Source organism: Lasioglossum baleicum, chromosome 16 (assembly GCF_051020765.1).
Source record: "Lasioglossum baleicum chromosome 16, iyLasBale1, whole genome shotgun sequence".
NCBI lineage: Eukaryota > Metazoa > Arthropoda > Insecta > Hymenoptera > Halictidae > Lasioglossum > Lasioglossum baleicum.
The window spans coordinates 5,643,396-5,660,793 of record NC_134944.1 but is presented as its reverse complement, the minus strand read 5'-3'; the positions used below and the strand labels follow the sequence as shown (position 1 = coordinate 5,660,793).

The 17,398-nt window shown below is 45.3% G+C and overlaps 2 protein-coding genes, 1 long non-coding RNA gene and 1 pseudogene across 4 annotated transcripts; 2 read left to right on the top strand and 2 right to left on the bottom strand.

Moving 5' to 3' along the window:
- Positions 1-284: 284 nt before the first annotated feature.
- Positions 285-2,853, top strand: LOC143217153 (tubulin beta-4B chain-like; annotated as a pseudogene).
- A 205-nt stretch (positions 2,854-3,058) lies between these two features.
- On the top strand, positions 3,059-7,256 carry LOC143217144 (tubulin beta-1 chain-like). Its single transcript, XM_076440951.1, has 5 exons — positions 3,059-4,251; positions 4,304-4,412; positions 4,468-4,695; positions 5,480-6,057; positions 6,484-7,256. The coding sequence occupies exons 1-5, from the start codon at positions 4,195-4,197 to the stop codon at positions 6,796-6,798; spliced, it is 1,287 nt and encodes a 428-aa protein (XP_076297066.1). The 5' UTR covers positions 3,059-4,194; the 3' UTR covers positions 6,799-7,256.
- Positions 7,075-13,147, bottom strand: LOC143217142 (tubulin beta-3 chain). The gene is made up of 3 exons (XM_076440949.1): positions 12,838-13,147; positions 9,536-9,644; positions 7,075-8,647 (listed from the first exon to the last, which is right to left on the bottom strand). The coding sequence occupies exons 1-3, from the start codon at positions 12,892-12,894 to the stop codon at positions 7,446-7,448; spliced, it is 1,368 nt and encodes a 455-aa protein (XP_076297064.1). The 5' UTR covers positions 12,895-13,147; the 3' UTR covers positions 7,075-7,445.
- LOC143217152 (uncharacterized) lies at positions 12,984-17,395 on the bottom strand. Of its 2 annotated transcripts, none has more exons than XR_013010741.1 (3): positions 14,966-17,395; positions 14,853-14,889; positions 12,984-14,779 (listed from the first exon to the last, which is right to left on the bottom strand). It is a non-coding gene; the product is annotated as an uncharacterized LOC143217152 (long non-coding RNA). The 2 variants fall into 2 exon arrangements; XR_013010742.1 differs by having other exon boundaries at positions 12,984-14,776.
- Positions 17,396-17,398: the final 3 nt, after the last annotated feature.

Here is a 17,398-nt window from a genome sequence, read left to right as displayed (position 1 = left end):
CGTGTTCGTTCGCGGGAACCATTTGCTACAGGGTATTAAACATTGTCAACATTGTCAACATTGTCGCGAGCCGGAAATTCGCGTCCCGTTTGTCGCCAAGGTGAAAAGAGCAGTCGACTGTTTCTGTTTGCTCGAGAGACATTTCGACAGAACACGTCGAAGTGCGAGGGCCCCCGAACCGGAAACCTTCGTCGTCGAAAGAACTCGGCTCCGCTCGGCTCCATCCTCGCTGTGACCGGAGGAATAATCGTGTTCGAGGCTGTCCCGAACCAGCGGCCGAAACAATGCGGGAGATCGTGCATATACAAGTCGGCCAATGCGGCAACCAGATCGGTGCCAAGGTCAGTGACAGGGAACTCAGTGACAAAGGGTTCTCGGTGACGCGGGAAAAACTTGAAACGCGCACGGACGAATCGCGCGACGACGTGACGCGGAATAAGTTAGCTCGGTTTCGCGAGAGGATCTGTTTGCTGGACTGTTCAAGCGACCTAACCTCGCGACTGACAACGCTGTCAACGCTCCGTCAAAGTGTCAGTTACAGTCAGGGAACTCGATTAACGTCGTGGATTTAGGGGATATTTCCTGTCCGCGTCTGTTGGAGGTCTCTGATTCGCTGCTGCTTGGAATTTTATCATACTCTATCCAATCCTAACACTTTACCTCCTGGAACTCTACAAATAAGATTTACAATAGTTTCACTGTACTAAAAGGAAACTTAGAGAAAACTGTTTTACTCCATTTTCCAATTATCACCCAATTATAAAATTTCCTTTTCACAATTGGAATTGTTATTGCTGCTGAGAAATCCATTAGAAGCTCTCTGCCATGGAGCACAGGTTTTTAAAAATTATGGAACAATCGCCGGTCAGTATTAACCCTTTGCAATCGGAGCAATTTTTCCTAGAAGACCTAGAATATTTCCACTCCCTATGATTTTTGAAATTTTATGAATATAAAATGTTTAGTCATTGATTAGATACCAGGGGTGGGCGAGTACGATAAATTTTCAGGCCCCGCCCCCACCCCTATTATATACCGCCAAATCTGTGGCGCCCCGGAGCTTCCATTCGACTGCCGAGGGCTAAGAACATTATCGTCCGTTTAAAACGGTAAAACCAGTACGAAAATCTCGAATCTGTAAACGAACGTGAGACTACGCGAACCAGAGACCTCCAACGACGTTGCAAACGGGGACTACGGTAGTTGCGAGCACGTGACACCGCACGGGGATGATAAGAACGTCTTCGAACACAGTTCTGGGAGGTGATATCCGACGAGCACGACATCGACCCAACTGGATCGTACCACGGGGAGTCTGATCTGCAGCTGGAGAGGATCAACGTGTACTACAGCGAGGCATCAGCAGGAAAGTATGTTCCCCGGTCGATCATGGTCGACTTGGAGCCGGGTACGATGGACGCAGTTCGCTCTGGCCCATTCGGCCAGATCTTCAGGCCCGACAACTTCGTGTTCGGCCAGTCGGGAGCAGGGAACAACTGGGCGAAAGGACACTACACCGAAGGAGCAGAGCTGGTGGACTCTGTGTTGGACGTGGTGAGGAAGGAAGCCGAGAGCTGCGACTGTCTTCAAGGTTTCCAGCTGACGCACTCTCTAGGCGGTGGTACTGGATCAGGAATGGGCACGTTACTGATCTCGAAGATCCGGGAGGACTATCCCGACAGGATCATGGCGACGTTCTCGGTGGTGCCGTCGCCCAAGGTGTCCGACACCGTTGTGGAGCCGTACAACGCGACGCTGTCTGTTCACCAGCTAGTGGAGAACACGGACCAGGCGTACTGCATCGACAACGAAGCTCTCTACGACATCTGCTTCCGCACCTTGAAGCTGACCACTCCTTCGTACAGCGACCTGAACCACCTAGTGTCTGCTACCATGTCCGGAGTAACCACCTGTCTCAGGTTCCCCGGGCAACTGAACGCTGATCTGAGGAAGCTGGCCGTGAACATGGTCCCGTTCCCACGTCTACACTTCTTCATGCCCGGGTTCGCTCCGTTGACCGCGCGAGGAAGTCAACAGTACAGAGCCTTGACGGTGCCGGAGCTCACGCAACAGATGTTCGACTCGAAGAACATGATGGCGGCTTGCGACCCGAAGCACGGCAGGTTCCTCACCGTGGCGGCCGTCTTCAGGGGCAGGATGTCGATGAAGGAGGTCGACGAGCAGATGCTCAACATTCAGAATAAAAACAGCGCGTACTTTGTAGAATGGATTCCGAACAATGTGAAGACTGCTGTCTGCGACATCCCGCCCAGAGGGTTGAAGATGTCCGCCACGTTCATTGGAAACTCGACTGCCATTCAAGAACTGTTCAAGAGGATCTCTGAACAGTTCACCGCCATGTTCAGGAGAAAAGCGTTCCTTCATTGGTACACCGGTGAGGGGATGGATGAATTGGAGTTCTCCGAAGCGGAATCGAACATGAATGATCTTGTGTCCGAGTACCAGCAGTATCAGGACGCTACTGTCGAGGATGAGGCCGAGTACGACTAGGTGGACGATGAGGAGAAGCAGAATCTTCTCTGCTTGGTTCTCTTCTCCGCTTTCGGGGTCCTCGAACATCCGGAAATTCTTTGTGAAGCTTCTCGCACCCGACATATCCGGAAATTTCTTGTGGAGCTTCTCGCGGGAACGACGAGTCTTGTCAAAATGGTTGTAGTGGCTTTGCATTCGTTATATTAGCGAGTCGATTTACTGGTTTTCTTTTTCTTACACCGATGTATCTTTTTAAGACCGAGTTTCGATCGATTTTTATATCAACGTAGGCGTTTGCACACCCTTATACACATTGCATTATGTACACCTATCTATTCTTATCTATTCTACGTGTATACTTTATACCTTATATGTGATTTAGAGAAAATGTATTGGATTTGTTGAACAATCAAACGACGTTCTTTTATCTACGATCCTGCACACCGGAGGCACGTAAGTACACGGAGATGTCGTTCAGAAGAGTAAACGACAAACTAATAATTTCGTAGAAAATGATTTTTATGAAAATTTTTGTTTTATATTGCATTCGTTCGATTTTAATAGACTTCCGGCTTGCACACTCCCTGGCTATTGGCTTCAGGCGATACTAGAAAATTAGTTTTAAACAATTGATCTATAATAACTAGACTGCGGATTTTATGCATTTATAGCAAAAAGGGGCGCGTACAATTTAAAACAGCGGACATATTTAAAAGACTTAACGCCACCAGTGTATTAGTTCCACCTTGATAAGATAATTAAAAGGAGAAAGAAATTTTTATTTGACTCCCGTGTCTTGCAATCAATGCAAACATTTTTTATTTTGCATAAAGATCCGCAGATAATTACAAGAAGAAAGGAATTTTTATTTGACTCCCGTGTCTTGCAATCAATGCAACCATTTTTTATTTCGCATAAAGATCCGCAGTCTAATAATTACCTAAAAATTTTTTATCTTGTGAATTCTCTGAAATCGACGACTCTAAAATACACCCTTAACCCTTTGCACTCGGAGCTATTTTAACTCGAAAATTAAACATTTGTTCCGACCTAGAATATTTCCATTTCGTATCATTTTTCAAATTTTATGAACACGAAATTGGTATAATACACATTTAATGATGTAAACAATATTTTACTACTGTCCCGCACCCTCTACCGATGCCAAAGAATGCTCCGCTCAGAGCAAGACTTTATGGCTAGAAAAGCGAGAGTTGAAGAGCAGAGATCGCGAAACGATTATGTTGACGAGGAACGTGGCCGAGTTTCCTCGAGTGCAGAAATGCGAGCACATGTGCGCGTGTCGCGTCATCGAACTCGTGCTCGTCCTTCTGGTCAACTGGGGAATTGATGAAGCCTAGACCTTGGTAAAAATTGGCGATCACGTATTATCTCATCGGTGCCCCGAGGACAAACACTTTATTATTGCGTGCCGTTGCGAATCGCTCGGAATGAACGTTAATGCGGGCTCCGTGGCCGCGTCGATCGTTCATTCGTATCGTTCGTTTATTTTTTTCCATCAACCAAACACTCCACCCCCGAACGTCATCCTTCAACCACAAAAATCGAAGCGGACCTGCCAGCAGGAGATCCTCTTCGTGTTCGCTTCTCCCGCGAAGTATCGCGATGAAGACGACGCGAGGGATCTCGTGATCTTTCCAGGATCAGTTTCTAAATTCTAGTCTTCAGTAATCTAGAAAAATGAGGGAGATCGTGCACGTGCAGCTGGGCCAATGCGGCAACAACGTTGGCAGAAAGGTAGTCAAAGTATCTCCGTTTTCTTTCCGATTCCGAAGAATTTCGTTTCTAGTTTTGGGAGGTGATCACTGACGAACACGGTTTGGGCGTGGATGGTGTTTATGCCGGCGACTCCGACATGCAGTTGAATAATATAGAGGTTTATTTCAAGGAAGGGCCAGGTACCTCGGGAACTATAATTTTTAGATGATCACGAAGTTATGGGGTATCTCAAAGCTCGTAGATACGTTCCGAGAGCGATCTTGATCGATCTCGATCCTGCCTCCTTGCCCCCCGCGCTGTCCACGAAGTGTGGCGGATTGTTCAATCCTGAAAACTTCGTGGTTGGATGTGAGAGTGCCGGGAACAATTGGGCGAAGGGTTATTACAGCGAGGGCGCGGAGCTGGTGGAAAATGCGCTGAACGTGATCCGCAGGGAAGCCGACGCCTGCGATATGATGCAAGGTGATGAAGGATAAAGAGTACATAACGCACGCAAGGGCGGCGACGCCACGCCCACTAAGACTAATGTGCAAAGAGCAAAACTATCCCATGAAAACACTATTTAAAAATATTTTAAAATTCTTATCGTTCAATACTATTAAACTTTCCTATGAAAATACTATTTTTAAGTCTTTTAGGGCCTTCAGAACTAAATTTTTAAGGGATGTAGAATCTAGACACAAAATTTGGTAAGGGCAGCGAAGTCACGCCCACTAAGACTCTCTCTCTAATCTACACAGAACTATAATATTAAACTCTCCTATAAAAACACTATTTTCAAGATTTTTAGGGCCTTCACAAATAAATTTTTAAGGGATGTAGAATCTAGACAGAAAATTTGGTAAGGGCAGCGAAGCCACGCCCACTAAGACTAATCTGCACAGAGCTATAATATTAAACTCTCCTATGAAAATACTATTTTCAAGCTTTTTAGAGCCTTCAGAACTAAATTTTTAGGGGATGTAGAATCTAGACATAAAATTTGGCAGGGGCAGCGAAGCCACGCCCACTAAAACTAATCTGCACAAAGCACAATATTAAAATGTCCTATGAAAACACTATTTTCAAATATTTCAATGAAATTCTTAGTATTACCATTCAATAATATTAAACTTTCCTATCAAAATACTATTTTCAAGCTTTCCAGTGCCTCTAAAGCTAAATTTTTAGGGGACGTAGAACCTAAATATAACTGCAAATAATAGCTGTTAAACAATCTACATTTTGGGAGACCCTACGGACACAGGTATCCAAATGGTCCGTTCCCTGGGCGGCGGTACAGGGTCAGGAGTCGGTTCGCTGCTGATGACCAAGCTGAGGGACGAGTACCCCGACAGGATTGTGAAATGCTACAGCGTGATGCCCTCCTCAAAGATGTCGGACGTCGTAGTAGAACCCTACAACGCGGTCCTAGGTCTCTGCACCTCAATAGACTGCGTCAACCTGAGTTTCTGCATGGACAACCACGCGCTGCATCGAATCTGCACGAAGCTCTTGCGAATCAGCACGCCTACGTACGCGGATACCAATCACCTGATCTCTGCCTGTATGGCCGGCGTCACCTGCTGCTTCAGATTTCCCGGACAACCGACCACCGATCTACGGAAGATGCACGTCAACCTGGTCCCATTTCCGAAATTGCACTTCTTCGTCGCAGGATACGCTCCCCTCACCTCCAGGAGCGCTGCCCAGTACAAAGTCGCATCTGTGAATGAGCTAGCGAGAGGGATATTCGACCCGAAGAACGCGTTCGTCGATTATGATCCGTTCCTGGGGAAAATGATGGCTGTCGCTGTTATTTTCCGCGGCGCGGCGTCGAGCAAGGTTCGAAACTGCAGTTCTGCGCAGTGCAGTCTTGCCTCGCATGGTGTGACTTTTGATTCTACGGATAGTGTTACTTTTTCATCCCCGCGATACAATGTAACTCGATCCGAGGTCCGATATCGGTGACGCAATACTAATACTTTTAGTTATTTCGTTACGAAACCTTTATCAACGGATTGCTGAAATTTTCCTGATTAAAACGAGTCCAAACACGATAGAATTGCGATTACATTTACAGTAATCCCGCGATCTAAGCATCTTGTCACACTATGCGAGGGAAGACTATCTACCGGCGAGATTTTATAGTTTTGTGGAGTCCACGGCTAAGAATCTTTTTAATAACAATTTTGTTTAAGATTCTATCGCCTGGGGATCAGTGTTCTAACGAGTCCCAGCGCGTTTTAAAAGACGATCATTTCGTTCCAGCGCGTGGAGGAGCAAATGAGCAATCTACAGAGCAAGAACAGCTCGAGTTTCGTCGAGTGGATCGCGAACAACGTGCAAAGTGCGATCTGCAAGGTCGCTCCACGCGGAGTCTCAATGAACGCCACCCTGATATCGAACACGACAGCATTTCAAGAGCCTCTCAAGAGGCTGATGTCCGGGTTCGACGAAATGCTGAAGAGGATGGCTTACACCCATTGGTACACGGCGGAGGGGATGGACGAGTCGGAGTTCGAGGAGGCTCGGGGGAAAATGCGTGACCTGATCGACGAGTACCAACCGCAAACTAACCATTGAACAGCTGATCTATCTGCGGAACAAAAAGATTCTACGTCGATCATCGGGAACGGAACACAGAACATTTCATAATAAAAGTTCTACCTGTATCTGTGGTTGCAAGGAAAAACGCAGCATGTCACAATCTTAAAAAATTTACGAAAGGCTAATAAAAATAATGCAATTTAACCGAGGTCCTATGTCAAAGCATTAGCGATGAAAATGCTACGTTCATCCCGACAACCGCAGATATACTCCACTTTTCCGATCAGAATGAATCCGAGAGTGTAACTGGTGTACTCGAAAAGATTCTTATATTTTCGTAAGGAACAAACTTGCGCTACCGTAAAACGCGTGCCACGACTATACGCTTATATATGAATAATGTTGCGGGTATAACAGAGAAGGCAGATTTTTGGTTGCGGTGCTTTGGCGTTTGGTCTTCAAGGATTGTCTCTTAGTATACCCCCGTCCTCTCTATCCTCTTCCCGGTATCCCGACACATTTCTCAAGGCCACCCCGTAGTCTCCAAACCTTCGAAGCCGGAAAAGACGCTGCTATCGCGTATAAAAGTACAAAAAGCGAACTGCCTGGGCCTCGGCGTACCGAACCACATCTGAAAAACAGAGGATAGAGACAAGAGGGTTTGCTGGTCGTGCGGAGGTCATCTACTCCGGGTCGCAGGTCTCGAAGTCATCCGCGCACTCTTCAGCTTCGAAGTCTTCTTCAGCTGTGGCTTCCTGGTACTGCTGGTACTCGGACACCAGGTCGTTCATATTCGATTCCGCCTCGGTGAACTCCATTTCATCCATTCCCTCGCCGGTGTACCAATGGAGGAACGCCTTCCTTCTGAACATGGCGGTGAATTGTTCAGAGATCCTCTTGAACAGCTCCTGGATCGCGGTGGTGTTCCCGATGAACGTCGAGGACATCTTCAGACCCTTCGGAGGGATGTCGCAGACGGCTGTCTTCACGTTGTTCGGGATCCATTCGACGAAGTACGAGCTGTTCTTGTTCTGCACGCTCAGCATCTGCTCGTCGACTTCCTTCATCGACATTCTACCGCGGAACACGGCGGCTACCGTGAGGTACCTTCCGTGTCTAGGGTCGCAGGCTGCCATCATGTTCTTCGCGTCGAACATCTGCTGAGTCAGCTCCGGCACGGACAGCGCGGAGTACTGTTGCATGGACCTGGAGGTCAGAGGAGCGAATCCGGGCATGAAGAAGTGGAGACGCGGGAACGGGACCATGTTCACCGCCAGCTTCCTCAAGTCGGCGTTTAGTTGTCCGGGGAACCTGAGGCAGGTGGTCACTCCGGACATGGTCAGCGAGACCAGGTGGTTCAGGTCCCCGTAGCTGGGGTTCGACACCTTCAGCGTGCGGAAACAAATGTCGTACAGGGCTTCGTTGTCGATGCAGTACGTCTCATCCGTGTTCTCCACTAGTTGATGAACCGACAACGTAGCGTTGTACGGTTCGACCACGGTGTCCGACACCTTGGGAGAAGGCATCACCGAGTAGGTGTTCATGATCCTGTCGGGGTACTCCTCGCGGATCTTTGAAATCAGCAAGGTTCCCATTCCTGACCCCGTGCCGCCGCCCAGCGAATGCGTCAGCTGGAAACCTTGCAGGCAGTCGCAGTTCTCGCATTCTTTTCGGACCACGTCCAACACGGAGTCTACTAATTCCGCGCCCTCGGTGTAGTGGCCTTTCGCCCAGTTGTTCCCTGCTCCGGACTGACCGAACACGAAGTTGTCCGGCCTGAACAGCTTCCCATAGTCCCCGGAACGCACCGCATCCATGGTTCCCGGCTCCAGGTCCAGCAGGATCGCTCTGGGCACATACTTCCCCCCGTTCGTCGACGTCGCCACTGAAACAATGCGTCAATGTCAGCTAGGATGCACGATTCTTTTAACCCTCGTCCGCCCCTCGTTTCACGAACTGAATCTGTTATTTTTCGATTGTTGGTAGTTATTTTTAGAGAGACAGATAATTCTAATTTTAGATAGATAGTTATTTTTTCCTCTAGCATTTTTCGCGGTTTTTATAATTTATTTTTAACCAGCCGGACGAGGGTTAATAAAATGGCTGGCAAGTTCATCTCTCCGTTTCGGAGCGTAGGAAAGATAATACTCTTCGGTGGCCGTGTAGCCGTGCGAATTAGGAAATTAGGGGACGTCGGAGGGTTACGAACGACTGGAAAGGAGGCACGCGCTGGCTCGGGCTGCCCATATTAATCGGGTTTTGGAGTTATTGTCATTCCGGCTGAAAACTCGCCGCGACAATGGCTCCGCGCCGACGGAAACGCGTGTCTTATACGGCTTCGGGTGACGCGTTCGCGGCGTGTGCCTGTACGGCTTGCAAATTAGCCGTGCCTGGCCAATTTCGTTTCGGAAACGGCGAGACCGAAACCGTGCAAAACCGTCGCGCGAACGAGGACACAAGGCACGGACGAAAACTGGCCGGAGCGTCCACCTCGTGCGCGCTCGGATGAAAGCCAGGGGTGAACACTGTTGCTATTTCCAGCCTAAACGCGGTCCTTGCTGTCGTTCGTGTTTGCTCCTTTTTCCTGGCGTTCCTCCTATCGCGACGGGGACCACGGAGAAAGAGAAACATAGCGAGAGTGCGAGAGAGTTAGCAGCTTCTATTTTGGAGCGTGCGAGGAATTCGCGAGAGCGCTCGACGACAAGCGATCCATGATAATGTCGACGAACCTCCTGGTCTCGCGTTTTTCGACGTTGCTCAAAGATTTGCTTACCGGAAGCCTCATTGTAGTAGACGGAGATCCGTTCCAGCTGTAGATCGCTGTCCCCGTGATAGATCCCGGACTGATCGATCCCGTGCTCCTCGGAGATCACCTCCCAGAACTGCAACAACGGGAAAGTGTTAGTAATCGATGGTCGGCTTAAAATAGCAACTTATTGTTCACCGATTCGACGCGTAAGGATAAAACGAAAAGGAGAGAGTCGCGAGAGAGGATAAGGCGATCAGGCTAAAAATAGAGACGCACGAAATTAACGCGGCCTCTGCCCCCTGGCTTGAGGAGACCACCCTCTCTACCTCGACCTGTGTGTCGTTCGTCTTCCACATTCGTCGCGCTTTCACTATTTTCTCGGCCGCTATTAATAGGCCACGTCGGTGTTCGAGACGGTTCTGGAAAGCCCCCTCGTTCGGGGACCTCTCGGGACCTCCGGCACCTCTGGTGACCTCCAGGGACCTCTAGCTAGTTGAAACTTGGGAACTCTGAGGAACTCTTAAGAACTCTTGGGAATTGGCACCTTTAGGCATCTTCAGGGGCCACTTAAGGACTTTCAGGACCTCATAGGAACTCTAAAAAAGCTATATGGACTGTTAGAACCTCATAGGAACTCTTAAAAAGCTCTATGAACTGTTAGAACCCCATAGGAACTCTTAAAAAAGCTCTATGAATTGTTAGAACCGCTGAGGAACCACTCCGACGGACATTCGATCGTACGCGTCATCCATTGCGGATAAATTGAGTAGCCCAATTAAAACCCCGAAGAACTAATCAGCAGATGCTGAAGACCACGCCTATCCACTGCTATCGTCTATGCAGACCCATTCCACAAGGCACAAACCTCTGAAAAGACCATCTCTCGGAAGAAGATCCTTCACTTCGCCAGTTTTCGAAATTCATAAACAATCGGAGCGTCGCCAGAGTAATTACTCGTTCTCTCTTCGGGGTCCAATTAGCCGGATGGTCCACCAACCCGTTCCTCCCGAAGAGAACGAGGCCCGGCTTTGTGTTCGATTCACGGTCGGCTGAATCGGCCGGTCGTTTTCCACATGGAAGAGCTTCAGGATCGGAAACATCAGGAACCGATCGCGGAGGAGTCTGCGAGAATCCGGTCGCGATATCTTAATTGCGATTCGCGAAAATCACCGGTCGTTCCTCTTGCGTGATGCACCGCGCCGGCCGCCTGCATGATTCACGAGCTGGTTCCGAAAGCAGCCGCGCGAGACGACGAGAACAATGACTGGCGTCGTCCCTTTACGACCGGCGCGTTTTACTTTCGTACGAATTTCCGTCCGGCGACACAGACCGACCCCGCCTGCGAATATTCCGCGGCAGCTAAGTGGAGAAAATTCTTGATAGCGATCGAGAATAATTTCCCCGGCTCGCTGCCGACATTCCCGACGACGCCCATCGACCGGACGCGCAACAGCCTCTCTCTCTCCAAATTGCTCCTCATTGCCGAGGACCGTCTTATCTTTAATTCGATTACCAGCTCGAATTCTTCGGAGACTATCTCTCCATCTCGGCCCACGAAACTACGGCTTTGCTTAAGCCACGTACACACTGGAGCAACCTCTTCCCTCTTGCCCTCTACTTCCTTTTTATTAAAAGAAGCTTTAGAAATGCCTCGGAGACGCTTCTCTCGCTGATCCGAGGATAATGTTACTCGGGTCTGTCCTGACCCTTCCCACCCACAATTCAATCCTCGATTTCTGGGCTTTGAATTATTTGACAGTTTTCTTCTTTTTTATTCAGGAAGACAATTCTAGAGAACGCGGAACTGCTACACCCAGAGGGCTCGACAGTAAAGTTCGAGTTAGGGGAGGGCGAGCTACACCCTATCGACTAGAACCGATACTTCCATAAAGATTTCAAAACCCATATCCTCTAGAGAACGTTGGAGGAATACCTGTTTTATTCAATACAGCGGGAATTTTATAAGAAAAGCTCTGAATTTTCACACACTGGAGGATTAAAATATCTACAGTGAAGAGAAACTAACATGTTCACTGTCCCGTACGCGCATCATATGTGATCCCCAGTTACAATCATGAAATACATAGAATGAAACATATAATATGTAGAGTGGAAGGGTTTTCTCAGGAGAGATCGAAACGTGTAATTAAAAAATGCTCTCTGTCGAATGCGAACGTTAACTGTTCTTCCAAAACGGATTATTTTTATATATTAGATTTGGCCTTAGAGCGCGAGTCGTCCTTGATCAGCTGTTTGTCCTGTGACGAAATATGGGGCAACGACAGCGCATAATATTGTTCGAGGAACAATACTTTTTCCTCGCGTAATGGGCATACATACGTGGATACATAGCGCAAGGTGTTTCTTTTACGCGAATACATGTAATACATAAAATTCTAATAATATTTTCGTTGACAAATAACATACAAAATAAATTTTTATGCAAAATAAAAAATGTTTGCATTGATTGCAGGACACAGGAGCTAAATAGAAATTGTATTCTTCTTTTAATTATCCTATTAAGCTGAAACAAATACATTGATGCCCTTAAATATTTTTAATATGTCCACGGCTTTAAATCGTATGTACCCAGTTTTGTCATAAATGCATAAAATCCACAGTCTAATGATCACAGATTAATTTACGTTTGAGACGTTGGAATCATAAAGTGCAACATAGTCGAATATCGAAACCGTACAGTAGATGAAGAGAGGTACAATGGGAGCATATGGTGATAAAGAAGATCAAGAATAGGAGAAGTGGACATTTAAACAGAAGTTCCTAACATCTGGACACTGAAGTTGTTAGAGGAGCAAGCTATTCCATATGGACCAGAACCTCCCATAAAAATCGACAACCCCGTAGAGTAGATGAAGGGAGGTGCAACGGGAGGATGATGACGAAGAATGATCAAGAATATGAGAAGTGGACATTTAAACAGAATGTTTCTAACACCCAGACATTCAACTTCGACCAGAACCTCCCACAAAAATCGACTACCCCGTACAATAGATGAAGAGAGGTGCAATGGGAGGATGATGAAAAAGAATGACCAAGAACAGGATAAATGGACATTTAAACAAAATGTCCCTAACACCTGGACTTTCAACATCGACCAGAACCTCCCTCAAAAATTAACAACCCCGTACAGTAGATGAAAAGAGATGCAATGGGAGGATGATGAAAAAGAATAATCAAGAACAGGATAAATGGACATTTAGACAAAATGTCCCCAACACCTGGACTTTTAACATCGACCAGAACCTCCCACAAAAATTGACAACCCCTAAAAAAGCTATTCTCTATAAAATAGTAGCAGGACTTACCTTGGCGCCGATTTGGTTCCCGCATTGTCCAGCCTGCAGATGCACGATCTCCCTCATCTTGTCGTTTTGTGTGGGTCCTGCGAGCCGAGAAATAAACCGTCGTCCACGTAGAAGAAACAGCTGATCCTTGGAAGGTGTCCCGTGTGACTAGAGACGCGGGTAGAGAAGCGGCGGGTAGCGAAGCAGCGGGTAGAGTGCAGCGAAGCGGGTGCTACTGTCGTGTCGCGCAGGAGTGGACTGAAGCGGAGCGGTTTTGAGCCTGCGGAGCAATGCTGACGAGCTGAAACACGCTCGTGTCGGTGTCCTCAGGGCGACTCTCGACTCGAGTCGACTCGTCTCGACTCGTCTCGTTTCGTTTCGTATCGTCCCGCCTCGATTATCCCGTGAAAGCAGAGGGGAGAGGACTACGACGACGACGATTCAGGAAAAAGCACACAACGAACCACACTCCACGACGTACAACGTACAACTATCATCCTCGACCACCAGATACCGGGTACCGAGAACGGAAAATTCGAGAAACACATTCTTTACCGAACCACTACACTCGACTGACAGCCGCTCTTTGTTTTCAAAGAGCCCCTCCTTCGATACGACCCCCTCTCAAAAATACTAGTTTTTGTAGAATGTATACAATTATTAAGTTGGGGAGAATGTTGTTGCCATCTTTCGGATAGCCTGTCAATTTCTGTTTTTGATTTACAAGTAAAATTATCTGCTTATCTAAAACACGACAGAACTTTCCCCCTCCAACCTAATAGTATGGAAACTAAACCGGCAAAATTATGATTTAAGCCCCCATATATTTTATTCAGAACGAAATCGTGAAATCGGTATACAATGACATATCTAACTATTTTTGACCTTCGGCTGGCCGGGTGTTTTTATTACTGCATTGATTGCAAGGCTCGGGACCATTCGGTTGTAAACATACTTATTGCCTTGCGACCCTTCGCTTAATTAATCCGGGTCCAAAGCCCCCGATCGTCCCTTTTTTTTTACTTTATAGTAGGTCATAAATATAATGCCGACCTCTCATTGATAGACTATGTTTACTCCGAAAATTCATTTGGAATATTGCGTTTGCTTCGCGTTACTGTTACCCCTTTGCACTCCGAATTATTTTTCAATTTTGTCGCCAACAATTCCCCACTATTTTAAGCGTTTTATTTGAAATTTACTTCAAAGGACAGTTCCTGTACTGCTACTTATTTTAAACAATTTTGTTTACTAATTATATTAAATGTATCTCTCAAACTTTGGTGCAATTTATATTTGTTTTTAACTAAAAAATAAGACAAATAAGTAAAGAAAAAAAGAAATAGATATAAGAACCCGTTCCATTTGCATTGTTCTTTCTCTAATGTCGAGTCACACTCGACAAAGGAGTGCAAAGGGTTAAAATTCGGACATTTCGTATGCAACAGCCTAACACAAAGGAGCTAACTAACAAAAAGGAAATGCCGACAGGATTTCCTGTTCGATGGACTGGAGGAGCACTCGACGGAAATGCCACTCGAGCATGAACGTCTTTCGGGACGACCTTGCGGTTCCAGAAATCGTTCAGCCGATCTGCGAGAAACAGTTCTACGGATTCCTACGTCCTGCTAGCTGTCGAGACCACGAAGTCTGGCGCCTCCACCGTGGCTGACTCATTTCACGACGATAACCGAGACGAAGTTTTGTCTCCAGCTGCGCGTCCACGATCCCCTACCGCTGTAAAAACCCTTCTTCTATTATTGTAAACCCGTCCCTATCTCTGAACCACCCCCGTTACTCTTTCCGACCCGGTGCTTCTCGTTTTCCTCTCCAGAAAACGAGTATCGCGACTAACGGCAGTTTTGTTATCATCCACCCGCATTTCTTCTAATCCTGTTGTGCATTGTCGTTTCCATGACAAGTGTTCGTGCTGCACTTGTTCTATACACGATCCAAGCACCTGCTGCAACCATAATTATCTTCAGATTTGACGCTGCGGTTAATAAAGGGTAATTAATCCTGTGTTGCGTGCTTACAGTCCTTTTGATTCATCTAGATTTCCATTTCTTCGACCTAACATTAAAAGTGTAACGATTAGTGCACGTTATCTTACAAAGTTGAGAAGATCGAGTACATTTAAGCGTCTTACGGTTTTTATTATAATGTGTATATGCTTCGGTAACTCCTCTTCCTCGTAATTGATGTACATCATTTTTAGTTTGCACGGAGACCCACAGTCTAGTAATTAAGAGCAGCCTAGTTTGGACCAGCATCTAGGTGAACCATCTGTAAAAAAAATGTTTGCAGTGTTAGTAAGGTGGTTTCAATTGATTACGAATATTTGAGTCTGTGTTGAGTCAATTTATTGTAAATCTGTTAATTTGTAGATGTGTAGATTTTTGGATTTTTTAAAATAAATTTGTAAATCTGCACATCTGTAAAGTTGTAGATTTATAAATTTGTAAATCTGTAAATTAGTTTTATTGATTTGTAGATTTATAAATTTGTAAATCTGTACATCTGTAAATCTGTAAATCTGTAAATCTGTAAATTAGTAGATTTGTAGTTTTGTAGATTTGTAAATTTGAAAGTTCGTAAATCTGTAAATTCTCTATCCATCTCCAATTTCTAAAATTGTTGTCCGCTTTTTGTCAACAGTGAAATGTATAGTTTAACCGAGGACCAGTGTAATGGGAGGTCTGACGCGCCACAAAGTATAATACACTTTGCAATTAGTATGTGGCGTCTCGGAGTGGATCGAATTTGCGGAGCGAGACGACGAGCCGCACGCAGCCACGTATAGCCGGACGATGAGTCATGCTGATGACTCCTTGTCCGAGACTTTGTCAAACAGAAACCGCCCCAACTCACTCCATTTATTTATCCAGCGATTTATTTATCCAACGAGACATCTAGAGCACGCGACACACGAACATTTCCGTATTACAACCAGACAGGATCCAATTATAATCCTGATTGCAATTCTGTGTCATCTGAGCAATTTTTATCTTGTTTCATCCTTTTATTTATTGCAATTATTTTATTCATTTTATGTGCTTTTCTCAGCATCTCATATTAATTTAAATGCCATGGACAAACATTAGAACATATTGTTTCAATGTTTCGAAGAATGAGGGATGGTTTTAGGGGTGATTCAACCCTCGAATCGATTTCGAGATTTCTTGTACTGTACCTTCTATACAACAACCATAGTCGCTTTGCTATTAATATATACGCCATACACAGCGAGCTCTCTCTGTTTCTACCTCTAATGAAAAAATTCTCCACATAATTACATTAACTTCGTTTGTTTACTTTTTAGGGTAGTATTAAATTAGCTTAAATGCTCGTCGTGGGGAATTCTAAAATGGGAAGGAATTCGAGAAAGTTAATTAGGTTAATGTAAGTAATTTCATCGAGGTAGTCGCTACCCCGATTGTTATCTCCTATGGGGTTAAAAAGCTAATCTTGAGGGGTCAATCATACTTTTACATTAATTATAACTAGACTGCAGATTTTACTCATTTAATACAGATGTCTTTCTCCCCAAAAATGTCGTAGAAAAGAAAATTTGTATTCTCTTTTTATAGCTACATTTACAACGAATCAATTACAAACGAATCAAATTCTATTTCAATTAAAACGATAGGCGTAACATTCAAATTTTTTATATTTTATTAAAATCTTCATCATGAGTCTGACTCGTTAAACTAAGGCCCGATTTTCTTCGCTGTGTATGAAATTAAAGAGTACTCGTTTCTCGGGATGTCTTCTATACAGAGACTTCAAAGTGGCGGAAGTTTTTATTAAAGGAACAATAAAGATGGTCGGAGGGATTGTCAGCCATTCTAATTCGCGCATCGGCGAGCGAGCGACTTTGTCGATCCAAATCGATGCCACGGACGTAACTGTACCACATTAGTCCGTTATTTGGTCAACTGATAGGCTGCGGTTAAAATTCCAACGAAACCTCTAAACATCGTGCAATCTACGCGAAACCGCAAACCGTTTGCATCCTGCTGCAAGTGTTTTCCGACTTTGAAACCAGATAGCGATAAGTCTTCTCATTAAATGGTCCCATAATTATAAAAGTGGTCTACGTTATATATTTCTTGTTTCAAGATATTTCAAGGAAAAGGATGTTAAATGAATTCCATATAATGTTGAAATAACAAACACTTATAGATCACTTTCATAATTACGGGCTCATATAATAATTGAAGGTTGAATTTGGATTGAAATATAATTGAAAATCGAATTTGATTTGAATTTAATTAATTGAATATTTAATTGAATTTCGATTTAAATATATGCCGATAATTATGAAAGAGTATCTACAAAAAGTTCGTACCCGTAAAGCGGATACATTATTAACGTTGCTCCACGACAGATGGCGACACGATCCAAATTAATTGCACTTTCAATTAACAATTCTCATTCTAGGACTCTATACGAACTATCTCTATAGGACTCTATACGTTTTTTAAAAAAATATTCTAGGTTACCGCTCACAAGCTCCTAAACTCGATCGTTTAAATAATTCCCTAACTATTTAATCTGAGACCGGACACAGAACAGCGTT

Excerpts from the sequence above, each read along its gene's own strand:
- LOC143217144 (XM_076440951.1), top strand. The coding sequence starts at position 4,195 with ATGAGGGAGATCGTGCACGTGCAGCTGGGCCAATGCGGCAACAACGTT. Across the intron at positions 4,252-4,303 it reads GCAACAACGTTGGCAGAAAG|TTTTGGGAGGTGATCACTGA; the intron begins GTAGTCAAAGTA and ends TTTCGTTTCTAG. Across the intron at positions 4,413-4,467 it reads TTATTTCAAGGAAGGGCCAG|CTCGTAGATACGTTCCGAGA; the intron begins GTACCTCGGGAA and ends GGTATCTCAAAG.
- LOC143217142 (XM_076440949.1), bottom strand. The coding sequence starts at position 12,894 with ATGAGGGAGATCGTGCATCTGCAGGCTGGACAATGCGGGAACCAAATC. Across the intron at positions 9,645-12,837 it reads GGAACCAAATCGGCGCCAAG|TTCTGGGAGGTGATCTCCGA; the intron begins GTAAGTCCTGCT and ends CCGTTGTTGCAG. Across the intron at positions 8,648-9,535 it reads CTACTACAATGAGGCTTCCG|TGGCGACGTCGACGAACGGG; the intron begins GTAAGCAAATCT and ends GCATTGTTTCAG.